The 27,820-nt window shown below is 36.3% G+C and overlaps 1 protein-coding gene and 1 pseudogene across 1 annotated transcript; one reads left to right on the top strand and one right to left on the bottom strand.

The window, feature by feature from the left end:
* The first annotated feature begins 5,152 nt into the window (after positions 1-5,152).
* LOC131356243 (zona pellucida sperm-binding protein 3-like) lies at positions 5,153-21,066 on the top strand (annotated as a pseudogene).
* Positions 9,667-14,234, bottom strand: LOC131356854 (up-regulator of cell proliferation-like). Its single transcript, XM_058396081.1, is given in 3 exon segments — positions 9,667-11,411; positions 11,414-11,867; positions 11,869-14,234. Coding segments are annotated over 3 exon segments (4,536 nt in total). The 5' UTR covers positions 14,206-14,234.
* Positions 21,067-27,820: the final 6,754 nt, after the last annotated feature.

The following is a 27,820-nucleotide window of genomic DNA, read 5'->3' as shown; positions in this document are numbered from 1 at the left end:
ACTCGGCCCCAAATTTAGAGGACCCTTCAAGTTTCCATGGCAATTCAACCCCCATTACACCATTACATACCGTCTCCAGCCCCCCAAATTACCACATCTCCCTATCCAATTCATGTGTCCTTTCTGAAACCTGCTTATGCTCCAACCACTGCGGAAAGTTCAGAAATCGAAGGTTCATCAGCCATTGGACTCCCATTGCAGAGGTGACAGACTCCAATATTTGGTTGACTGGGAAGGTTACAGCCCCAAATAGAGGTCATCAATATCTTAGATTCATACCTGATCACAGACATCAGTAAACTACTGCACATGTCCTGCACAAATCCTGACTGTATTGTCTCTAGGTTTGCATTTTGTTAGCGTCCTTGTGACTTCTAGCATGAAGCAATACCTGCAACCCAGTCAGGTTGAACAGGGTAGTCCAGCTCCTCCAGAATGGCACATCCATATGTGCTTTTACAAGAAGGTTTGGTGTGTCTGTTTTTTTTTTTTTTTTTGCTGTCATTACGAATTAGTGCAATATATTTATGTGTGTATTATGAGAATTGAAGACATCATTAATTTCCCTAATACCAAAACTTGGTTACTTCTGCTAGGGTGTTACAAGTTAGCCTTACATGGACCTTTCAGAAATGTTCACATGAAAAAATGCTTTAGCACACAATTTATGTTTTAGAAAAGCTTTCTCAGTGTCCAGTTTTGATTTCTGTTGAAAACCTGGGACGAGATACTGCGTCATGGCTGATGCTATGGAAATGCTTCTTTGCAGAAGTGGTAGCTCTGTGTGAAATCACACTGACTTATCAGCTCAGGTAGGTCATGTGGCGATGTGGAGCATGCCAGCAAGACCACAAAAGGGCATCTATGTCACATTACTCCAGCTTCTACTTGTCTGAAGGAAGCATGAGTGGAATGTGGGCAGCAACACAGCATTTCATTCTCTGCTCAGGAAACCGAAAATTGTGTAGTTTCCTTTTGAAGGAATTCAATGCTGCTTCATGACTAATGCTATGGGAATGCCAATAACAAACGATACGAGCCATGAGCAGAGCACAGGTCCAGGTCTAGGTTATAGAACCTGATAAGGATGTGCCGAGAGGACCAATCACCGAAATATCTTGGAGGGGAACGTCCCTATCCAGAGTGCTGGACGTCAAACTTGGAGCAAACAACACTAACCATTCATCACGGCAATGTAAGATAAGCTAAACATGACTGCTGCTTGCTCCTTGTTGCCCACACTGAGCTCACATATGTAATGTTGTCTGCAATGACCTGGCACACAGCCAAGAGGAGCCATGTCTCTGCAGATGAAGTGCTCTGAGAGAGAGAGAGAGAGAGAGAGAGAGAGAGAGAAGGAAAAAAAACAAAAATATTTGTAGATATTCCACGTTTCTTGTTTGTTTGTTTGTTTGTTTTATGAGTGAATGAAATGCTTACTTTGTGAACAGGACAACAGTTGCAAGTTTAATTCAGCCACCGCAGAGGTCAGCATATAAATCTCTCTTATCTTAATTTAGTACAACCAACAGGAAGGTTGTATGCTCTTCAGAATAAAGAAAACTTCAAACTGACTGTGACTTAAAAAATCATCTGTCATCCCCCTAATTAATTTTATTCTGGTTGTTCATTCAGTAAGTTGTAGTCACTGGTTTCAGATGATGAGTCACTGTGTGTGTAATGGAGTCTAGTATGAATTTCTCTGCTCCTGGGGCCTCTTACAGTAGCATTTAAACAAGAAAGCAGCATAGGTAATGTGTAAGATTGCCTCCATTTCATTAAAAAGAGAATGTATCTTACCACTGCTTAAGCACTGGTCAACTTTTGTTCATCTCGTTTTTGAGACATTCATTTTACAAAATGATAAACCTTTCTGCTTTCATTTTCAAAAGCAACTACAAAAATCTTACCATATTTATGACTACCATTTGGTAAGTACTTGCATTTTCTACATTAATAATCCTGGCAGATTTATGGTTTAAATAATGGGGGAAAAATTCTTTATCTTATACCTAATATAAATATCTTTATTTCAAAGATTTATTTACATCATTCTACATGATTTGGTTTCAAAGGAAAAACTTTTAATAAGGTTTTCTCAGGACATGATGTGAACATTCAACACCTGTTCTACCCCTTTACACTACTCCAGTGCTGAACCAATTTTTTCTGCAATGACAGCTTCAAGCGTATTTGATAAAAAAATAAATAGATTATTTTGAATCAATTAAAACTAATCACTTTAAGGCATGTACACAGTTATTTTAAATCAGTCTGAACAAATTCCATGGGAAGATAAAAGAACTCAGTATGTTTTTACTGAAACAATGAACAAGACATTATTTGAATCAATTCTATTTTCATGTTTCATTCCTCATGCCCTGGTCAATTACCACCAAAGATGTTAAGGTCTCTGTGGTGGAATAAAATTGGTAAGTGCAAAAGAATTTTATCATCCTTTTATATATTGGGCTGATAATGGGTAAAATGTGTAAGTTGTGTTTAAACATGGCTTATAGAAACATTTGAAAGAGCCAAGGCACAGACTTGAAAAATAGTTAAATGGTTGGGAATTAAACAGATTTAAATGCCTAACTTCATCATAAAATCATATAATTTTACCTTTCCACAAACACCTTTACACTTGATGTAAGGATTATTTCACAGATAGTTTTCAGCAATAATATTAGATATTGCTGATTTAATTTGGACAAGCACTATTTGGATTACCTGTACATGTGGTGATTTCACCTATTCATTCTTGCAGATTTGATCCAGATTCTTCAAGTTGTTTGGATGTTTTTTGTTCTGTACTTTACAAGATTCACCTTTTTGTTTTTAACCACTCCTGCATTTGTAGTATATTTATTTTAACTTCATTTTTAATTTCAATCTAAAAACAACTTTTATCTGTTTGGCAGCAAAGGACAAAGACAGCTAAGCTGCATCAGAAAAAGATGTTTTTTGTTAATCCGCTGCAAGTAATTTAGGATCATCATTAAGCTATTAAACAAGTTATTATGGTTTGTATAGGATCTCCATTCATAATTTTACATTCTTTTCCTAACATATGTCATAATTAAATGACCTTCATTAAAGTCTTCATTAAATAAACTAAGAAACAAATACAGGCAAAAGAACCAAAAAATTAGAAAAAAATATAACCAAGGACTAAACCAAGACTAGATAAGGCTAGGTTAAACTCAACATAAAAGTAAGATACTAACAATACAAATCCAATACCATAACTGTAATTTATACACACAATACTCAACAACAAGGAACACAAATAGCAGAAGATTATGTAGATGAAGTAAATCTGAGGAACACAAAAGAGGTGTGTACAAAAACAGGAGGTGCAGTATTTTAGAGACCGTCAAGAAATTTCTGTTCGAATGAAATGTGGTACTTGTTACTTACCTGGCTATGTGCCCCAGTTATTATAACTTCTTCTTAAATGTACAGAATACTGTGGCTGTGCCAGGTGGAGAGGCAGAGGAGGAAATTTTAGAAATTGGGCCATGTCAAACTCTGGAAGACTTTCAACAATTTGACAAAAAATTAGAACTTAAGGAGAAAAGGAGAAAGATGATAATAAATATAGTACTATATTATATACTACACATTAATTTAAGCTTTCAGCAATTCTTTACAATTACATTGCATTTACAGACACTTTTATCCAAAGCAGATCATTTTATCCAAAAACAAATAAAATGCTTACTCATCTATTGCATCAAAATACACATATATGTACACACACCTGTGATACTAATTACAGGACACAATTTAGTTTAACATGTCCCTATGGTCAAGTTATTTTCTATGGGTACCATCATTTTTGTCCAGCCCAATTTCATTAGTTCGTTTTTTTAATGCTTCTGCTGAACCACAATTCAAAAGCAATGTCTGATTTTCATTAATTAATTTTCAGTCATTTTTTATGTATTATTACTTTTGTCAGTTTCAAGTTATTTCAGTGACCATTGTAGGTGTTTCTGTCTTTGATGGAAGGGTACCAACAATTTTGTCCATGTGCACATATATTTTTGTTTATTTATCTATTTATTTATTTATTTATTTGACAATGTTTTTAGATGAACTACCTACGCTCCCTTGGCGGAGCAAATCCAGGGGAGGCTGTAAGCAAAATGTTGTGTTAGGTGGCCACAAATGAAGTGCTGAGTGCATACAGCCTGAAAGAGAGAAAAAATAAACCTGCCATCCAAGAACTCAGGATTTGCCCTATTGTGATAGGTGAGCTTTGATCTAAATGGCATTGTTATATTAAAAATGGTTATAAAAAAAAGATAACTGTGTTGCATATTACATTGTAGAATAAAATTTATTGATATTTTTTATGTTCTAAACAACTACTGAATTCCGTAGCTTAAATGTAACTCAAATTCTTTAATCTAAATTTATATACAATATACAAGTTACAATGCAGAGAATAACAGTGATTATTTCATTCTGTTTTTAGGAACAACACAGAAGAATTTTAAGACACTAAAGGCAACTGAGGTGGAAGATTTAATTTCTTTGGCCCTGAAATTTGCACCACATAAAAATTTATAAAATGGTAATTTTCTTTAAAAATATAAAACACACTGTATTAGAATATGTTTTTTTATCTGAGTATCAACTATGAGTACCCGATGTAGAAGTGTTTGTATCTTACATTCCCTTTTCTACACCGACATCTAGGGGTAAATAAATGCTAAAATATACTATATTAAGAGCTGTACTATTACGGTTGGCAGCCTATTACGGTTAATATATATTTTTTTAAATATGAAGATTAAAATAAAGTAATACTACATAAAAACCGCACTATGGGAAAAAGTAACAAAATTGCAATTGCTAATATTATATACGATCTAGTTTGTTTAATAATAGCTTATAATAAAAACCAAATATTTGAGTTTTAGCATATAGAAAAAAAACTGCAAATGATCAACTAATAAATCTTGCAAAAATGCTAATTATTTATATATTTTTATATATTGTTTATATATGCAAATTATTTATTTGTTTATATACTGATTATATATGCTAATTATTTGCACTGCAAAAATGCACTTCTGGTTAGATGCTAACTGTACTTCGTTGCCTTGTACCCACATGTGCAGTGTCGAATCTAATCTAATCTTTATCTCCCAGATCAGTTCAGCTGGGTGAAGATGGTACACCTGGACAGTGCAGTCCTCTCAGAGAGTTCATCACTTCTACTGCCAGATTACAAGACTGGAGATGAAATTTGATAGCATCTATAGATTAGATAGACTGCGTTTGGCATTTGTTAATAAGAAAGCAGACTGAATAAATTATCCAGAATATTATTTAGGTTCAGACCAGGTAGCTAAAATTCCTGTTCTAGGCTGACAGAAGTGGACCCAATGTAGTCTTCTGATGTTGTAGCCATGGTATGCTGCTTTATCGGATGAATAGAGTGGTTAAATGCCTGACCACAGTCCTCATGTCAACCAAAAACATTCTAGCCATTCCATTCTGAACTCTCAGCATTTCTACCTGCTGCTGCTTCCTGTATATTTATTGTATGCTTGTTTTTGTACTCCTCATTGTGCATAAATTGTGTTTTGCATAAAAATCTCAGGATCAGCTAAGACAGAAAAAAAAGATGAGCCTTCCCTGAGCCTCACCTGGTACTCACTGACCTCAACCGTTGAAGCAGTAGGATTATTGCACTTCTCTCTTGATGTAATTAGAGGTAAACTGTACCTAAAGATCTCTATAGACTTCTTTCATTTATCATTTTGTCATGCATTAGGTGTAGCTGCAAATAGTTAATGTTTGAGAGAGTTACTAAACTCCCCAAAACTGTTTGAAATTTCCATGATTTTCTTTTATCCTAATTCTTCAGAAATAAAAGAAACCAGATTTCCTCCATCTTTAAGAATATGCCAGTTCTTAATATGCAGCTTAAGGTATTGAATACTGTATAATCTCCTGTGGTAGATACCCCAGAAATCTTGTAAATTGAATATATATTTTATCAAGGTTACTATAAGCATACTAATGTGTATTTAAAGAATTGTAAAGTTAATTTTGATATACAGTAGTGTCCATTTTAGCCCATGACTCAGAGCTCTAGGAAATTTCACAATATTTGAGGATGTACAGGTTTTAAGAATGTGGTCATATGGGAACCGGTGAGATAGGAGTTAGTAGGCTTCTAGAGTGCTGAGTTGGGGCTATTTATTGTTTTGTTTGCTTGATTGTAAATTCATTAATTTATTTATTTATTTATTTATGAATCATCTTTCAACATGTTTCAATAAACAATAGTATAATAAGAAACATGGATGCAAAATTAGATATGGATTATTCAGTGTGGATTCACTGGTGTGTATGTGTGTGTATATATGCAGATCTACAGATTGTTAATACAGGTGGGTATCATGTGATGATGTGAATGAGTAAGGTGGCTTCAGTGAACATGGATGCCTCATTCTGCAAATGTTATGTGTGGGTTTATTTTATTTTGTACTCCTTGCTTTCTTTTCTTTGAACCTTTCCTCAATTCCTTGGAGAATGGAACTAAGAAGAAAGGAAGTGAAATAAGGAGGTGAGGTTTGAGAAAATAGAAGCACTCCAGTTTGACTGTTTCATCTCAGGTGATGTACGCTTCCTTTGTCAGTCCACTTTATTCCAGCAGGGAGAGCCATTGCTCCTGGAACCAGTAGTGCATGGTCCTATGCACTATCCACTGTGAATCTATGTAGATGTATGTAGCTGTTAATTCTGACCCATCATTGCTCCTAGAACCAGCAGTACATGGTTCTATGCACTATCCACTACGAATCTATTTGGATTCTGACCCATCATCAAGGCCTGGCTATGAGTTCATCTCCAACCATGAGTTTGTGGTGCAGTGTCTATCCAAACATTATTGACTAACATTGCTAATTAATTGTTCTGTTCTCACTAACTACCTTATTTGCTCATGTCATAGGTGTTTGATATATAGCATGTTTCCATACTCATCATCTAAATTTCACAGCAGGCCAAATAGAATATTCTCAGGTTCACTGTAAAGACATTCTGCTTCAACCAAGATCAGAGAAAACAGGTGACTTTGCTTAAGCATGTAGACAACATCATGGTGGTGATTCACAATTCCAGTGGTTACATGTAGCAGTCTTTATTATTTGAAATGGATACAGAACAATTTTACCTGTTGATTCTGACTCTGATTCTGATTCTGACTCTACAATGCTTAGATTGTCATCAGTTGCCACTTGAGAGCTACTCCTCCTGATCACACCCTGCCAGACTCCCAAAACAAAGCTTGCTATTTTCATGAACCTTCATTTAGGTCAGTCCACTGATTTATGATCTAATGAAACTATTGTAATGACTAGTTTGTGTAGTAGAACTTGATGACCACTGAAACATCTTGGAAGCAAAAAATGACTCATTCATTTAAAAATTTACTGATGCCATTGTAACTCCAGGATTTTATTTGTTTTATGCAGTTGGCATGCAGGAGATGTGCATCTGTGTTGTGAAACTGCAGTCTGCAAAGATGGACATGTGCATTAAATATTTAGGTTTGTTTGTGGTTGAGAAAGAAAACCTTATGTTCACTATTAAAATGAAAGTTGGCGTTGCAATCAAATAAAGTTTGCACAAAAGAAATTTTATTCAGTGGAAACCTTACCTTGTCTTGTAAAGATGAGCAGACCAGAGCGACCACTTCAGATTCTGCCCTCAAAAATACACTGGACTAGGAAATTTGCCAGGGACACGAGTCTCACCTGAGGTCTGAAACTTTATAATTCACTGAATTGTTGATAGAAATGTATGGAATGATAAAGTTCATCCAAAGAGTATGTTGGATTTTATGTTGGAAGAGTTTGTGCTGGGTTATGTATGTAAGTCATCTATAGACAGTGTTCTACATATGCACTGGAGCAGTGAAGAATATTTGCTTTCAGTCCCCAGCACATTACTGCATTTAACCTTTAGCCCAGTTTTTTTTTTCATGGTCTTTGTTGATTATATGTAGCATTCCTATTAAATATATATCATGGAATTAAATTTTAATTTAAATGAAAAACTGATATTTCAGGCCTTTTTGATTCATCATGCTGCAACATAGGAAAGTAGTGTCCTATAAGGCAATTTACATTTTCCTACAAATATGCCTTGTTCTGCACATTTCAGCAAACATTATAAGCAAACATGATGGAGCCACTTATATAGCTGGTCATACACGTCTGTTTCACTGAAATGGTGGATCATCTCCATGACCCCCAACCTTATAAAAAATGATTTCATCTCACATTTCTATTCATCCTTATTACACAGCAATTATTACATAGCAATACGTGGACATCTGCTGTTAATTTTCCATTACTCAGATTGTCAGACATTGCTGGTGATTTTAGCAGGAAAACTGTTGTTCAGCTCACAAGTTTTTATGTATGCTATAATGATAGACGTGCATTTAAAAGTTTTCTTAAATCTTATGTAAACTCACTCAGCAATGTCAACACTCACCTCAAGTTTTAGGACACATTTAAATTCAACACATTTAAAGGTCAACATATTTGTCTTGATGACAAATAACACTTATATTGATTGTTCTAGCTGTATTTTTTATCGTTATTAAAGTACATTATCATGTCAAAATGATTATTTATCAGCATCCTTAGTCTTCCTTTCTTTCTGACAGATTGTGAGAGTCTTTATTAAATAAACTAACAAACAAATACCAGCAAATGAATAAAGAAATTAGAAAAAAAAAAGGACTAAACCAAAGGACTAAAGCAAGACTAGATAAGGCTAGGCTAAACTCAACATAAAAGTAAGATACTAACAATCCAAATGTAACATCATTAATGCTATTAAACAGTAATTAATACACAAAATACTCAAGAACAAGGAAGACAAATATCAGAACATATATAGATAAACTAAATGGGGGAAACACAAAAAGGTGTGTACAGAAACAGGAAGTGATACAGACAACAGACAAAAACGTTCAAACTATGATATGCATATATACATGCACACAAACAAATGTTTGTTTTGGAAGGAAGTTTATTTTAAGTTTAAAAGTTAAAGAGGTTACATTGATTTTGATTACAAGGCAAAAATGGTATGATGACTTTAGTATCATTCTGTCACCTTTCTATTAACTAAGATCTAAGTTTCTATTTAAATGTAATATTTATCTAATAATCACAAATGCCAGAAAATGTTACATAGACATAACAGTGTTGCATAAATATATTTAAATTGACGGTTAATGAAATTGAATCATATTTTAAATTTAATTTAGATAGTTTTAAAGAAATCAACAGTCACCTGAATACCCACTAAAAAAGAGAAATAAAAATCATTAATCAGTTGAGTTTGATATCCAAAGACATGATTGTAATTCTTGTGCTTTTAAGTATTATTAAAATGGATAGTATTCTCTTCTGGTTGGAATTTTAAAAGAGAAAGTTAAAGGAACTTGAAAACTAGAACAATGAAACATCCATTTATCCTCTAAAATGGGTGATTTAAACTTGTCATGTGTTGTCATGGGATGGACTAATGTTAGGATCAGATGAAACACTCTGATATCATTTTGAAATCAAGCTAAAGTCAGTGTTCTTTAAAATCCCTTATCCTGATGATTTTCACTAGTATTTACTGGATACTAAAACACTCCTTCAAACTTTTTTCTGCTTGTTGCTTTGTGATAATTTTCCACACTGGGGGAATATCTGCAGGTTTTGCTTTATACACTTCTGCAAACTGATCATTAAATTTTGCCATCACATTTTTCCAGTAGTCTGAGGCCTGTATGCTGGGATCTGCAGGGATGTGCCAGTCTGGAAAGATCTCCCTGTATTTCTTGTAAGGATGGAACTCATGTTTGGTCTCTAGGCATCTGAACTTTTTGTCACTGTTCACATCACTGGAACAAATGTCAGTGACTAATTTCTCTGAGCTCACATCCCTGTATAAACCAAGTCCTTGAGGTCTGTGTACAGAAGCAGTGTGATGTGTATGAGCTTCTCCTCCTGCTTCACATGGTGCTTTGCAGAATGGACACTGTTTCCCACAGCAAAATACACTCTTGAACAGCTCATCCTGGGGTTTGATTTTGAGTGTTTTCAGTTTGCTATGAATGTCATCATTCTCAAACTTAGTCTTCAGTGATCCTTCCATTTCCTCCACAGACTGTGTGAGCCAGTGGGCAAATTGCTCCTGTTTGACATTGTTCAAAACCATGACTGCTTCCAAGACATCATTTGGAATGACAAGTTTTTTTCCAAGCTCTCTGCAAATGTTCTTAATCAATCCCTTTAAGCTGTCATTTTCATCTGTCTCCTGTTGTGCTTTTCTGATGGCCTCTTTTATGTCCATAGTAGCTCCTTTGAGATGCTGTTCTTCCAACTCAAATAGTTTGTTTCCTTTAGAAAATCTATCTTCAATCTGTTTTAATATCCACTCCTTAACAAAGCGTTCATATGATCGTATGTAGGCCACATAGTTCTCAAAATTATTGTCATCCAGAAGTTGTTTTAATATAGAGTACTGAAAAAATGAACGTGTGCTGAATTGAAATGCATTTTCCCCTTGTAGCATTGTATCAGTAATGTCTAGTCCCAGTGAGTTACAGATGAATGTCTCAACTGCAGGGCTCAGGCAGAGTTTTACGAATTCTGCAGCCTTCCTCTGACACTGATCACGATTACTGAACAGATCTTTGAAATCAGCACGGTACTTCTCTTTGAATTGCTTGAGGCATCTGCGTGGGTCGTTCTCTTCAATAAAACTGTCATGCATGGCCTGGAATTCTCTTGCAGAAATAGCACAAATGTGCAGCTTCAGAGAGAGTTCAAATTCAGCAGAAAATTTCCATTTCTTTAATGACGTCAATTTTGTATCAATTATTTGTAGGATCTCCTGAATGTAGGTGTCATGGTAATCTGATTTTCCCTCTTTCTTGTCATTAATTAATTGCATACTTGTGTCAATGACACTGTCTGACATCTCTTGCAGTCTCACTGTTTGATCAAATTTATAAATCTGCACATATTCAACAGCTTTTTTAAACAAATTGTCTGGTGTAACAATGAACTTCTCTTTGCCGTATTGATCCAGATTCACTTCATTTAACTTTTCAAAGACAGAGCTTCCCTTTTGTTTCATGTTCATTCGTAACTGGTTAAAAACACTGTCAGATATTGTTTGTCTCCTCAAGCCTTTAAATGACAATTCTTCCAGTGTTTCCTGCCACATGCTTTCAAAGATGTTGTTGAGCTTCTCTTCAGACATACTTTCTGAATGGCTGTTTTTCCAGAGATCCTCCAGAAGTTTGAGGACTTTCTTTTCCATTCTGTCAGTATGTGTTTTCTTGATGTTGTCCAAATTATTTTTCCTGTCCTAATTGCAATAATTGCCTCTATTTTATTCAACACTGAGTTTTCTGTTTCCTTCCTGAGGGATTTTGCACTGTTTACAAAGTCTTCTTTGTACTTATCCACAAGATAGACATGACCCTCTGTTTGCTCAAAGTATTTGCTGAGGTTTTCCACGATGGTCGTTTCCCATTTATCAAGTTCTAAGGAGGCCTCGTCTTTCAGGGTCCTCAGTAAATCTTGTAGGTTTGTCTTGTCAGATTGTGATTTCATGATCTCAAAATTGGACACTCTGGTTTCAGCAGATGTTAACCACTTATACATGTCCTTTTTGAAAGACCATTCCCATTTATGGAATTCAGTGCACAGCTTCATGTATGCATCAGCTACCAAGCTGTTCCTAAAGCTGAATATGAAATTTTCATATTTTACTGCATTCCATAAGCTTTTTGTCCACTCCAAAAATTCTTCAATGTTGTTATGTGGTAGATATATTTTTGTTTACAAGAATGTTTATCATGCTCTTTTTGAAGTCATAGACAGTTTCAGAGTAGCCTGCATTCACTGGTGCCATTGGTGGGTTTCCATGCCAGAGCCCAGGTATATACCAGTTACCAGTCTCTGGATCATACTCCATTACATCAGTAAACTTCTTGTACATTTCTTTGTTTTCCATCTTGGCTGCTGCCTCAGTCATCTCATTCAGCTGCTCTAAGAGAAGCTTCCTGTCTCTCATGTTTTTGTCATGTGCTGAGACATCAGCTACATTCTGATGTACGAATGCACACATGGGTTTTTTGCCTACTTCCTTCATCCTGAGGAATGCATGCACCACAATCTGCAGAATGTCCTTCATTTCTGTAGAGTTCTCCATGGCAATGTTGATGATGGTAATGTCACTCAGTCCAACAACAAGTGTAGCCAGTTCATTGTCATGTTCATAGCTGTCATCTAGCTGTGCCAGCTCAGGCGATTTCAGTCCCTCAGTGTCAATGATCACTAAATGATCACAGTTAAGTACTTCTCTGAAGCTGTCTGTGACTTTGATCATCAACATGAACGCTCCTCGTGTGCATCTTCCACTGCTGACTGCAAACTGAACCCCAAACATGGTGTTTAGTAGGGTAGACTTTCCTGTGCTCTGCACTCCTAATACTGTGACTACCATGATCTTCTTCTTAGTTTGCACTAAAGTATTCAGCTCTTTCAGTACATCACTAATCCACCTTAGTGGTATATTTGAAGCATCTCCATCAACTAGTTCAAGAGGGAATCCCTGTAACAGGAGCTCGGCACACAGTTTGGGTAAATGTAGCATTTGTTGTCGTGATTGTAGATTTTCTGGTAGGGAGACAGCAGCTTCATATAGCTGACCCATTTCCCTCAAAAAGTGTTCAATTCCTAAAGCACTGTTTGAGATCTGCCTGTCAAGTTCTGCAATCTCATCCTTCTTCTCAGAAGATTGTTGACATTTCTTTTTGTACTGTTCTCTAAGATCGGATAGTTTCTTGCGGTATAAATTGTCCAAATACATTCGCATCCATTTCAGGAAGAAGGATCTCTCAAGAGTGGAACTTGACAGTGCACTTATGAAGCAGGACATGGCTTCTGACATTTCATAGCTGCTTTGCTGCTTCCTGAGTTCCATCTTCTGTTCAGCAAGTTCACCTTTATACATCTGAATGTTCTTATGCCCAGCTTTACGAAGCCTACACTCCTCTTTCTCTATTTTTCCCAGTTTCTTCCACATCTCACCCTGCAAAGGGAGATGTTCTTCCTTAAACTTTAGTGTGTCCTGTATCATGCTAGTAATTGCCTTTGCATTTTCTTTTGCATTTTGGCACTCCTTATTGTCTTCATCAATCGAAATTCCTAAATCGTGTGCAACTGTGGTCATCATCTCAAGTTGTACAGTCACAGACTTCTTTTTAACAACATCACTCACAGCACAACACAGATTCTTGACAAAATCTGCATCGTTTTGTTTGTTCTTTAGAATGATGTTGCTTTTTGTCACGTTCAGTGCAGCAGCTGTTCTTTTCAACAAATCCAGGTTGAAGGCTTTGGTGAGTGCATTACCCACCAAAAACAACTGTGCTTTTACATGTGTATTGGTGAGTAGCTGATGGTTTGTGTCAAAATTGTCAAAGAACACAAAAACTGCTGTAGAAATCTGACAAAGAAATGAGTACTGAGTCTCAAATGTACTTATGTCCCCTCTTAGGTTTGCAATAGCCACAGGTTCTGGGAAGATGTCTATGTTTTTATTTCCACAAGGTAAGTACCAGCTGATCTCCACCAAACCATCTGATATTTTTCTTGGGATGTCTCCACAGTCCATGTCATGGTGCACAAATGTGTCATGATATTGCTGTGGATTACTGAGCAGTTTGTTCAAGATTTGAGATTTAGAAATGCTGCAGTCTCCAAGTCTTACAAAGGACACTAAGGGTAAGTCTGCTAGAATGATCCTTTCTTCTACAAACCCTCTTGGATCAGACAAGGAGTGTGGTCTGTATTTCTTCACAATATCTCTTAAGGCCCAAAGCATGAGCATGCTCTGCTGTGTGTCACAATTAGGAAACAGTAAAGGCACAGAGAACTGGCACATAGACATTTTCAAGGCAATCTCTTGTTGAAGAAAACTGTCTGAGCAAAGGAAGAGTGCAGTTATGATGTCTAAAGGATTGACTTTATGACTAAAGTCCTGGTTGAGAACAAGACTCTCCAGATCACTATACAAATCCAAATCCATGTCTTCATCCTCATCAGTTGATGGAAGACATTTGGCATCTCTTGCAGTCACATTCACCATCATAATTTACTGTACAAATAATAGTGTAGAACTGTAATATTAACACATGGCAATATGTTCACAATTCAATTGATTTTATAAATTTTAAACTCGTAATAACAGTTAGCCAGAAAAGAGCCGCTACCTCGCCTCCCTCCTTTCCCGGAAAACACGCACAGCGGTGGCAGCGCAGAGCGGAAGCAGATCAGCACCACGGCCAGCGCCGCTAAATTAGAGCGCAGGGCGGAGTGGGAGAAAGCGCGCCAAAATACTCTGGGCCAATCAGAAGCGCCCTTAAAGCCTTCACCCTCCAGCAGAGCAACACAGCAGAGAGGTTGGCTCTGCCGGCCACGCAAGGTAAGGAGAGGTTTTTTTTTTTGTTTTGTTTTTTTTTTTTAAATACACTTTTTTATACTTTTTTTTTTATACTTTTTTACTGGGTTAACAGATACCTTGTGTGGTGTTTCTAGGTAGCTCGGACTGAGAGACGCCCCGTGTGGAATCGCTGAAGCCCAGCCTTTCTCCTGGATCTGCCCCAGCCACCTCTTGACGTTCTCAGGCCTGGACAGAACCCCGCTGCTGCCCCCTGCTTCTTCACTCCATTTCAGGGAAGAAATTTCCTTCATTGATTCTCCTCTTTTGTGCTCCTTTTTTTCCCCTTCTCTTCAAGCCCAGCAATTCTCCGTTTCTTCCTTCCTTGCCTTTTTTTGTTGTTTGTGATTAAAAGCTGGCATTGACGTGCTACCTGGACCCCCACCCACCCCCACACACACAAACGTGTGTGCACTTACATATTTTGCAAGGTTAGAAATGGTCAATTATTAATACATTATTATAACAAATGTCTGAAATATACACATTCTCTCAAAGTTACTTAAGCAATACCAAATTTTAGACCAAACAATTCAAAACCAGACTTGTACTTACGTGTTCGTCTAGAAGAAGTGAATGAAAACGGCATGAGTTCAAAGAATCACCACATGCCTTCAGAACCCCCCTTTTATACAAGCTGTTCCGGAGGGACCAAATCCCATTACCATAGACCACCATCTAAAGTTTCGTTTCTGAGAAAATGAAAAAAAATGAGTCTTGTGCGCGCGCGCTAAGCTGATTCCTGAATCCTTTTCGCGTGCACGCGCGCAGCTCGGAAATGAGAAGAATACACTGAGACTGTTATGAATACAAGTGTATATTTTTTCTGACATACCCAATTCCAAATAGATAACAAAATAAACGTGACGTGTCTGGATTATTCCTTTTATTTTTACCCAGTTCCAAGTATATAATAAAATACCACAAAAAGGACACTAGGGACGTGACATGTCTGTATTATTCCTTTATTCTTCTCATTATTACACTTTCTCTTTAAGTTTGAGTTTTTTTCAGTGTCATAGGCCTATAGACCAGCCACACCACACTCCATTCTTAAGTGTGTCCCTTAATGCTCTATAGAGCTGCTGCTAATTGTCCATTACAGCAGATGTAAATGTATTTTATTAACCAAGGGAAAAATTTATAAAACCGGCCTTAATTTAGTAAGTCATCGGAATTTGTAGCCACAATAAATACTATATATAACAATATGATTTTCTTTTTTTTTTTAAGTGAAATATTTCATTTATGTAATGTTAAAGTGATGTGGTGTGTGTGTGCTCTGTTATCTTCTCAAAAAGAAATTCTACAAGTAGTAGAAAATCATCCCAGTTTTGGATGAGCTCCTTATGAAAAATAGTTTTATATGCACCTTTTGTGCATCATTTTAATCTAACTCTGGAAGAACTGCACAGCTCCCGCTGTCTCAATACGGCACAGAACATAATAAAGGACACCTCACTCACACCCTGGACACCATCTATTTGAACTTTTGCTGTCAGGTAGACGGTAGATTCAGGAACAGCTTCTACTCCACAGAAATTACCACACTCAATAAAACTAAAACATAACAGGCTGCTAGTAAAAACAAGGAATTGTGCAATTTGTTGAACAACTGGATGGTTGTGTGTGTTTTTTTTCTCTCTCTCTCTAATCTTATTTTATGCCAGTGGTGGGCCGTCAGGGCCAGCAAGGCCTTCTCTGCTGCCCTAAACAGCAGTGATCTGAATCACTGAATTGCATTTTAATATATTTTAATATATTTTTCCATGAATGTGTATTAAATAATTCCCAGTACTTTATTCTCTACATTTCATAGCTTTTCTCTTGGTTGTGCTGCTTCCAGTAGTGTATGTTTATGATAAGAGACTCAAACCCAGGAGGTTTGTGACAAACATGCTAACCACTAAGCCACCGTGCCACCCTAGATAATGTTATGTGATCTAATTTGTTTCATAATAGCTTATAATAAACACAGAATACGGTCATCCCCCTCTATATCATGGTTCATTTATCGCGGTCCCGGTATATCGCAGATCTTTATTTGAAACATAACTAATTTTTTTGCAGATTTTCCCGGTATATTGCGGTATCTGCAAACCTTATAGTGAATTGTTTTTATGTTGAAATAAGGTAATTTATTAATAAAAATATAATAAACAAAATATAAACATTAATTAAAATGAAGTAAAATGTTAATATATAAAATACTGTTCAGCGTTTTCACTCAAGTGACAAAGGACAAGTAGTGTTGTTTAGGAAAGTCCGGTGCGGGGATGCTGAAAATCAAAATACAGTACGGCTGGAGGAACAAGTCTGGCCAATCGGAATGCCCCATTCATTTAATCACGGTTGTGATTGGCTGCTGGCTATGTGTGCAGTTGGGGAAAGAGAAGCATGACTTTGCTTAAGCATGTAACCAACATCATGGTGTTGCTTCACAGTTCCTGTGGTTATATATAGCAGTCTTTATTATTTGAAATGGATGCAGTACTCTGTTGATTCTGATTCTACAATGCTTAGATTGTCATCAGCTGCCACTTGAGAACTGCTCCTGTTCAGTCAGTCAGACTCCCAAAACAAAGCTTGCAATTTTCATGAACGTTCATTTAGCTCAGTCCACTGATTTTATGATCTTTTGAAACTATTGTGATGACTAGTCTGTGTAGTAAAATTTTATGACCACTGAAACATCTTGGTACCAAATAATGACTCATTCATTTAAAATATTACTGAAGCCATTTTAACTTTTGTTTGTTTGTGCAGTTGTCATGCAGGAGAGGGGAGCAGCACTGTGTGTCTGTGTTGTGAAACTGCAGTCTGTAAAGATGGACATGTCCAATAAATGTCTAGGTTTGTTTGTGGTTCAGAAATAATACATTCTGTTTACTATTAAAATGAAAGTTGGTGTTGCAATTGCTTAAGAAAATTTTATTCAGTGGAATCCTACAACTTCAGATTCTGCCTAAAAATATACACTGGACTGGGAAATTTACCATAGATTCAGGAGTCAAATCTGAGGTCTGAAACTTTACACTTTACTGAATTGATGATAGAAATGTATGGGATGATGAAGTTCAAAGGGTATGTTGGCTGGCATCAGCCATACCCTGTTTACTAAGGGTTCCTTAACCTTTCATTTTTTCACAGAGTTTGTGCTGGGTTTGTATGCAAGTCATGTATAGACAGTGTTCTACATATGCACTTGAGCAGTAAAGAATATTTGCTCTTTCTGTTACCAGACTGGATTAAAGATATTTGACACGTGAGCTAAATGTATAGACTGTCTTCTTTTATGTATGTTCTCATGGTACTTAGAAATGTTTTTATATCTCTGGCTTATTTTTATAGTAAAGCAAATATTTGCTAGTATTTGGATGTCAGTGCCCCACACAATACTGCATTAAACCTTTAGCCCAGGGTTTTTTTTTCCTCAGTCTGTGATGATTATCAGCAGGGACGTCACTAGGGATAATTCGGGGCTGAATGTTTTATCCCGAATTTTGCCACAGGAGTGTAGAGGAATTAAGTAAATATTGATCGTTTTAGTTGAGCACTGTTGCCATTTTCTGCAAGCGATTTTGACTGACATCTCTCTCTATACACACACACACACAAGGTACCTTATGGCTCCTGGAGCAATTATATTGGCAGATATGGTGACTTGGAGGATGAATTAAAAAGAAATTCCACAGTAAAATTGAATTATCTTTATTGTGAGCATGGAGAAGGTCCTGCTGAAGTGATCTGAGGTTTTATCAACTAACAATAGGAAGAGTCTATTTAATAATGGATTTTTTAAAATGACACTAACTTATTTGGCTTATTCCATTTTATATTTTCATTATGTACCCCATTTTTAAAATGTAATGGATTATTAAAACGTTAAGCCTTAACTCTCATAAATGCTATGAATTGTTTAGTATTTGTTTTGTCGTTGTTTTTATTTTTAATTTATTGTTCTGTGGTTTAAAAGCTCGTGCACGCGCACGTTTCTCTCCCATTGCTATTACCGTTAAGCATCTAAAAGCCGCGCCCCTACTATATACGTGCGGCTAGTTTAACCGTGCTTTCAGAAAGAGCGGCTGGCTTAACCGCAGACACTAGCACAGCCTGGTGTACTGCATTCTTCTTCTTTTGGTTTACTGGCGACTCACATACTTAGTACGCAATATCGCCACCTGCTGGGTTGTTGTAGTCTATATTAAAGTAAGTATATTCACAATTTTTGCATGACAAAAAAAACAAAACAGGGGTACTTAGATATTAGATGGCTCCATAATGGAACACACCTACTCCTATGTCCACATACTTTTGGCCATATAGTTTACTGTCCTTATACTCAATGTTGCAAAATATCATATATAATATAAACAACATTTTTAACATGAAGTTCAATATTTTGGAATTAGAATGCATTCAAAGTCAAGGAGGCAACGCTACACAAGGCAGTGGAAATGTGCCCAGAGGTCACTGACTAAAATGGTTATTGGAAAGCAATCAAAATTTCCAATAACACCTCAAAATGTCCAGGGTCAGGTCAACATCGATGAAAGAAATTACAGAGACATCCAAAGTGCTTCTGAGAGTGTTCAGACTGGAGTCAGGGAAGAGAACTGCAGTTCAGGACACGATAATGTGAATAATGGGGTCAGTGAGGAAAGCTGTAGGTCATGGCATGAGGATATTGATGAAATGCCTCCAGCCTCACTTACAATATTTCTGCAGGAGTGGGCTACAAAACACCTCATCACACATAATGCCCTTGATGACCTCCTGAGAGGGCTTAAAAAATATAGACATCCAGAATTGCCTTCAACAGCAAGAACCTTGCTGCAAACTCCTAGACACATCAAAACACGTATGAAGTCAGGGATGTAGTGTGTTTATTTTAAAATATGACAGCACCTTAGTGAGCAGCTACACCACTACCCAAAAGAGATAACAGAAAAAAAAAGAAAAAAAAATTGGGGGTTACAAAAAAAATTATCACAGAGTGGATAAGCAGTGACTGGAATGTGCAAATGTCTGCTGGAAAAATGTATGAAGTGTCCCAAAGGCTGCCATCATACAGGAAGAGCATCCCAAGCAGTTTTGCAAGAAAACCAAGGCGTCTAGAAGACATAGATAGATGGGAGGTAACTGAACTGCGGCAGTTTGCTGTGTACACTGGCAAGATTGCATTAAAGGGAATTCTGGCTGATCGACTATATGAACATTTCATGACATTCAGTGTTGCCTTAGGCCTTCTTCTTTCACCTAACTTGGCAGTGGAATACAACAGCTATAGCACTGAGCTGATGACTTATTTTGCTGCAAATACAAAAGAGCTATATGGAGACCATTTCATGGTGTACAACATCCATTTAATGCTACATCTACCAGCAGAGGCAATGAATTTTGGCACTCTTGATGCTTGCAGTGCATGTCTCCCTCATGGCAAACAGGTAGGCCAAAGAGGACAATGATCAAAATCTGTTATCATAAGAAATAAGTCGTTAAATGAATGTATTTGTTGTATTAATTAATTAATCTACTAATTTGTTTGTTTGTTTTATCTCTAAACAGATTGAGACAAAAAAAATTTGCAGATGATAATTCAGTGGAAATTATTCCCACCACTTGGTTGGAAGAAACCACTGAAGTATGCGTTTATATTTAATAAGCTTTAAAGTAACATTAACTTACAATACTAAAATCCAATTGATATGTAAAATTGGCAATTGTTTACAAGGAATGTTCTGTTACTGGACATTTTCTAAAACAAGGCAGTTGGTAAAAACTAATGCACTGTCTGACAAGCAACAGTGGAGGCGGTTCCAAATAAAGAAAATTTGGCTAAAAACAGGTAATAATGATAGTAATTCAGGTCTCAGTGTGTTGTCTGTTATTTATAAAGACAATGTTAATACTTTTTCTGGTTACTGCTAAAATGACTTAATTATATTTTAATTCATATTTTACAATAACCTTTTTTTCAGACTCGTATACCAAAGCTGTCTAGAAATGCTGTCGCATTGCTGAGACCTCAAATATTGAAAGTAAAGACACGAGGGCACAAAAAAAAGGCAAGTAGATTTCATTCTGACACTGAAATCTTCTCAGATGGTAAGTTTTGGTCTTTTTTCATAAGTAAGTACTAAGTAGATTGTAGAAAGCTGGCACCTATGGTCTCTCCCATCAACCACAGATCACTGTACACTGTATGTAAAAGTCTGCATATTTCTCAGCCTGAAAGCAAGACAAGACTGCAACATAAAGAATTATTGTAAATCCTGTTGGAAATACATTTTAATTATAGTTTTTCTTAATTGCTAATGTGCATGTTTGAAACTTTCACCCATTCATCAAAAAAAGAAATGGACAACACATCCAGCAATTACAGAAGAAAATGCTTATTGTATACAATGCAAGCATTTTTTCAAATTTCAGTAAAAGAAAATAAAATAAACAAATAAATAAATCCATATAATTAACATGATGTACACTGTAAATAATATAGTATATTTGTATATTCAGCACTTTCATACTGTAAAAATACAGCAGTTTTATGGGAAAAGCCCAAAGAACAGAAACTCTACGTGAAATTCCCATTACAGTTCACTCGGAAATGTTGTACAACTACAAATTTTAGTGGTTAGGACATTGGACATAATTTGGAAAGTCATGAGATCAAATCTCAGTGCTTTTGATGTTTATGATCTCTGAAACACACACACACACACCTCACTTCACCTCACACAGCAGTTTGTCATAGCACTCACACATGCATATGTGCACAAATACTGTATAAACTGCACTGCATATTCAGTACACATGTACACTATATACAGAAGGCTGGGGAATTTATTATATAATTAACATTAACATTAACATTATATTAATTCTATTCAACTTCAGAATGAACAGTAACAGGGTAGGTTTACTTACCTATTCTCATTTCAAAATGTCTGGATGGCACTGGCTACAGTTTAGTGGCTCAAGTTAGGTTGGATCCTCTTCCCAGCCTCCCCAAAACGAAACCAAACCAAACCAAACCATGGTTGACCACATGGTAAAACAAGTGTGGAAAACAAACACCTGTGCATTCTGCCTGTCTTATATTTTGTGCTTTGATCATATCAGAAAGAAAAAAGAACAGTTTTGATTTGTTGTGTGTAAACAATGGCATCTGTGTTGTAGCTCTGTTAAACTTGCTGCTCATGTTTTGCAGCATGAGTGCATCACAGTGTAAAATGTGTTTTGATGAGTGAGAGTGTTCAAGATTCAAGAAGCTTTATTGTCATTTCAACCATATATAGCTGACGCAGTACATAGTGAAATGAAACAATGTTTCTCCAGGACCTGGTGCTACATAAACATACAACAACAAAGTTCAACATAAAAACAACACCACAGAGCTAGGACAGAAGATTGCCTTAGCCACGTAAAGTGCACAGTGTGCAGCTAGGTGCAAACAGAGCATAGACAAGACAGTGAAAGACAATAAATACAAGAAAGACAACACAAAAGAACACAGGACACTTGGCGCCGAAAAGAAAGAAAAGAACGTGTACTGGAATGTAAGTGAAATAAGATAAGATAAAGTGAAATGATGTAAAAAAAAAAAAAAAAAAAAAAGTATTGTGTAAAAATACACAGCAGCGGTTGAGGTAGTGCAAATAGAATAAACATAAATATAACTATAGCAGCGGATGACAGGTTGAGGTAGTGCAATAAGTATGAACAATATAAATTGTGTGTGTGCGTGTTCACACAGTCAAGAGAGAGTATGTGTGTATCTGTGTGTGAGAGAGACAGAGAGTTGATATAAAGTTCAGTCCTGAGTGAGAGTGTGTGTGCGAGAGAGAGTGTAGAACAGTTCAGTCCCGGGTGTTGAGGAGCCTGATGGCTTGAGGAAAGACACTGTTACACAGTCTAGTTGTGAGGGCCTGAATGCTCCGGTACCTCTTTCCAGATGGCAGGAGGGTGAAGAGTGTGTGTGAGGGGTGTGTGGGGTCAGCCACAATGCTGTTGGCTTTGCGGATGCAGCGTGCGGTGTAAATGTCCGTGATGGAGGGGAGAGAGACTCCGATGATCTTCTCAGCTGTCCTCACTATCCGCTGAAGGGTCTTGCGATCCGAGACGGTGCAGTTCCCAAACCAGGCAGTGATGCAGCTGCTCAGGACGCTCTCGATGGTCCCTCTGTAGAACACGGTCAGGATGGGGGAAGGGAGATGGGCTTTCCTCAGCCTCCTCAGGAAGTAGAGGCGCTGCTGGGCTTTCTTGGTGATGGAGCTGGTGTTGAGTGACCAGGTGAAGTTCTCCGCCAGATGGACACCAAGGAATTTGGTGCTCTTGATCTCCACCGAGGATCTGTCGATGGACAGCGGAGAGTGGTCACTCTGTGCTCTCCTGAAGTCAGCAACCATCTCTTGTGTGTTTAGGGTCAGAATGCACTGGAAATGAGATGGCAAGACTCAAGGCCTAGAATTAGCTTCAGGAAACCTGGGTAAGGTTATCCTGATCAGGCGTTGTGTTGTAGCTAATAAATGACAGTGTTTTTCTTTTTGTTTCTTTGTTTGTTTCTTTGTGTTTGAATCATGTTTATAAAAACTCAGTGGAACAAATGATCAGGGCTCTTCCTCTTTGAGATTTCTCTGAGAGCGTTGGGTCCTGCTGCGCAGCAGTACAAATTGTCAACCTTTTAGTGTCCTATTTTCTTTAAAATTCCACAGCATAGAAAAAACTACCTAATAGTTTTATTATTGTGTTAAATTGTTAAAAGAATGAAATAAAATAATGAATATACATAACATTACCTAACCAATATATAACGTAATATCTATCCAGCATGTAATCGAAAGATGGAATCAAAAAAATCTTTTCCCAGGTTTTTGGGCAATTCTCTTTTTATTGTTTTCTAAACAGAATAAAGTAGGAGTTAATGATGTAAAGTGGAGTTAGTGATGTAAAGTATACTATTCTGACTGTGTAAAAAATATTACTTAATACTCATAAGTCATTATTTTCCCATTGCTGTACACTATTATATTGCTGTGTATAATACACACTGGTTTTCTTACCGTTTTTTACTCAGTGCTAAAACATTAAACCCCATTCTCTAAACTAAATCCTCAGTCACCTAAACCCATTTGTCAATCACTGTTTTGGCAAAACCTTAGTTAGACATCATGCAAATCTTATCCACTCTTTCTGAGAAATGCTAAACACACTCAGTTTAAAGATTTGGACTGAAAAAAATACCATTTGCAAAATTGTACCAAAATGGTCTGACAATTAATAAAACTGTAAACAAAATTCCAATTTGTCCAAGTTGTCTTAAAAACACTTACAGTAATTTATACAATTAATTACAGTTTTTTCTATGCTGTGGAATTTTAAAGAAAATAGGACACTAAAAGGTTGACAATTTGTACTGCTGTGCAGCAGGACCCAACGCTCTCAGAGAAATCTCAAAGAGGAAGAGCCCTGATCATTTGTTCCACTGAGTTTTTATAAACATGATTCAAACACAAAGAAACAAACAAAGAAAGAAAAACATTGTCATTTATTAGCTACAACACAACGCCTGATCAGGATAAACTTACCCAGGTTTCCCGAAGCTAATTCTAGGCCTTGAGTCTTGCCATCTCATTTCCAGTGCATTCTGACCCTCTAACAATTTGCACAAACAATCTCTGGTCACAAATAACTTTTAATCCCAAACTTCTAGTCACATAGACAGAGCTTCTTCCTTTAAAATTTTTCATCACACTACTTAATGTCATCTTTTTTTATTTTATAAACTATGGGCTTTAAACTTGAATTCTATTTGTGAACTCTGCCTTTTATGGAAAAATGCTAAAATATATTTTATTTCAGAGGGTGGTGTTATCCCAGTCAAAAGAGCAAAGGTGTTGAAACCTGTTCCACCCAAATGTAAGTGGCTAAATAATTCACACAGACACTAATGTTTATTTACTCTGATCTGATTTAATTTACTTTCTTGATTATGCATAATCATAAAAGCTCTAAAATGCAAAGTAAAGTAATAGATGTTTTTCCTATTTCTGTTGTATTTTTAGATCAGCCTTTGCCTAAAACACATCCTGAAGATATATATATATAATTCAGAAATGATTCAGAAATTCCAAATTGATTTAAAGCAATAAGCAATATATTTCTATATTTCTCTCTTCCCCATACCAACAGGAACAGGAAATGCCTACATCTCCTGATTTATTCTGTAGGTAAATAAAAAAAAAAAAAAAAGTTAATAAGCATTTTTAATGTTTATTTACAGCTGTATATCATTTTTTGCAGCAGGGAAGTCATTACCAGAATCTTCAGTGACAAATGTGTTGTTTCTATATGCTATCGCACAAAGGTTTTGCAAAAGTTGCAAGAGCTTACTGAGACGCACCAAGACATCCTCTGTGTGCAGCACAGAATACTGGCTGCTGTGGTTGTGCCAGGTGGAGAGGCAGAGGAGGAAATTTTAGAAAATGGACCTGGAAGAGTTTCAACAATTTGACAAAAAATTAGAACTGAAGGAGAAAAGGAGAAAGATGATAAATATAGTACTATATTATATACTAGACATTTATTTAAGCTTTCAGTAATTATTTACAATTGCATTGCATTTACAGACACTTTTATCCGAAGGAGATCATTTTATCCAAAAACAAATAAAATGCTTACTCATCTATTGCATCAAAATACACATATATGTACACACACCTGTGATACTAATTACAGGACACAATTTAGTTTAACATGTCCCTATGGTCAAGTTATTTTCTATGGGTACCATCATTTTTGTCCAGACCAATTTCATTAGTTTGTTTTTTTTTAATGCTTTTGCTGAACCACAATTCAAAAGCAATGTCTGATTTTCATTAATTAATTTTCAGCAAATTTTTATGTATTATTACTTTTGTCAGTTTCAAGTTATTTCAGTGACCATTGTAGGTGTTTCTGTCTTTAATGGAAGGGTACCAACAATTTTGTCCATGTGCACATATATTTTTATTTATTTATTTGTTTTTAGATGAACTACCTACGCCATAAAAAATAAACCTGCCTTTCAAGACCTCAGGATTTGCCCTATTGTGATAGGTCGGCTTTGTTCTAAATGGCATTGTTATATTAAAAATGGTTATAAAAAAGATAACTGTGTTGCATATTGCATTGTACAATAAAATTTATTGATACTTTTTATGTCCTAAACAACTGATTAATCTAAAAATCTCATCATATACTCAGATCACTAAAAAAAAACCCAGAAAAACAACATAGTTGTCTGTGAATGGCTGGAATGTGGTTGTGAATATGCCTTTTAGCAAATGTTCCAAAAGAATTGCATTTCAATGAAAATTTTAGTAACCATGCTTTATTTTTTGTTTCTCTCAACAAAACCTGGCCTCAGTGTACCCTGTTTTTGTAGGAGGAATCTGAATGTATAGGTGCGAACAGCTGAGACATCAATAGGAGTCCTGGGGAAACCTGGTGTCACCTGAGCCAGGTGTCAATAGGTCTTACATAGTCATGAATAGTCATGGATTATTCAGTTAGGCACATCAGTCACTTTACCCCAAATAAAAGGTCTTTCTGAATTTAACTGTTTTTCTATGGGCCCACACCCAAGACTTTCATGAACTCAGTCCTGTGTTCAAAACAATCTGCCTGGTTTGTTTTTTCTCCATTTTCACTGTTTTCCTGCTAGAGTTCAAAATTCTATTTTCGTGTATGTGTAATTTCGTTATGTGTTGACATAAGCTTAAAAGTCACACATGAATCTAACATATTTACATCAGCCATATTATGAAAGCCCAGTTTGTGCTCTATGTAAATATGTTAAAATGTATTAGCTACTACATTGGTAAAGATTTGAAATTTACACAAATTCAAGAAGAGACCTGATTCACTTCAAAAAGGCCACAGACCCCAGAGGGTTAAAGCGCTCACTCACCGAGGGCAGCGGCGAGTATTAAGACTGTTAACGTTAGGTGCCGTAAGTCAAACTCTTGCCTGTGTTCCTTACCAATACGTTTCGTATTACCGTCTGCCTGATTTACGTTATTGCCTGCCTGCCTGCCTTTTCTGCCAAAGTCACGTTTTGCCTTCTGCCTGCCTTTGTTGAATAAAAGTGACATTCAATTTGCTCTCTGCCTCTTGAGTGTGTTGTGACGGTCAGATGGTAAGTTTTGGTCTTTTTTCATAAGTAAGTACTAAGTAGATTGTAGAAACCTGGCACCTATGGTCTCTCCTGTCAACCACAGATCAGTATACACTGTATGTAAAAGTCTGCATATTTCTCAGCCTGAAAGCAAGACAAGACTGCAACATAAAGAATTATTGTAAATCATGTTGGAAATTCTTTTTAATTATAGTTTCTCAATTGCTAAGGTGCATCTTTGAAACTTTCACCCATTCATCAAAAAAAGAAATGGACAACACATCCAGCAATTACAGAAGAAAATGCTTATTGTATACAATGCAAGCATTTTTCAAATTTCAGTAAAAAAAAACAAACAAATAAATAAATCCATATAATGAACATATTGTACACTATAAATAATACAGTGTATATTTGTATATTCAGCACTTTCATACTGTAAAAATACAGCAGTTTTATGGGAAAAGCCCAAAGAACAGAAACTCTACGTGAAATTCCCATTACAGTTCACTCGGAAATGTTGTACAACTGCAAATTTTAGTGGTTAGGACATTGGACATAATTTGGAAAGTCATGAGATCAAATCTCAGTGCTTTTGATGTTTATGATCTCTGAAACACACACACACACACCTCACCTCACACTTATCTTAACACTTAACACTTCACAACTCCATCTTGTGTCTTTTATGTGTTCAGTGTACAGTGGAGTGCACAGCAGTTTGTCATATATTCTGTCAAGTAAAATATTCTGTCAAGTTAACTATAAGCATACTAATGTATATTTGAAGAAATGTAAATAATAAATAGCCCATGACTGAGAGCTCTATGACATTTCACAATCTTTGAGGATGTACAGGTTTTAAGAATGTGGTCATATGGGAACCAATGACAGAAGTTAGTAGGCTTCTAGAGTGCTGAGTTGGGGCTATTTATTGTTTTGTTTGTTTGATTGTTAATTCATTCATTCATTATGATCCACCTCTCAACATGTGTGCATATGTATGCAGATCTACAGAATACAGGTGGGTATCATGTGATCAATGAGTAAGGTGGCTGTAGTGAACATGGATGCCTCATTTTGCAAATGATATGTGTGGGTTCATTT

This window comes from Hemibagrus wyckioides, linkage group LG07, assembly GCF_019097595.1.
Source record: "Hemibagrus wyckioides isolate EC202008001 linkage group LG07, SWU_Hwy_1.0, whole genome shotgun sequence".
Taxonomy (NCBI): Eukaryota; Metazoa; Chordata; class Actinopteri; order Siluriformes; family Bagridae; genus Hemibagrus; species Hemibagrus wyckioides.
Note: the sequence above shows the minus strand (reverse complement) of the source record. Positions and strands in the feature narration are given on the sequence as shown.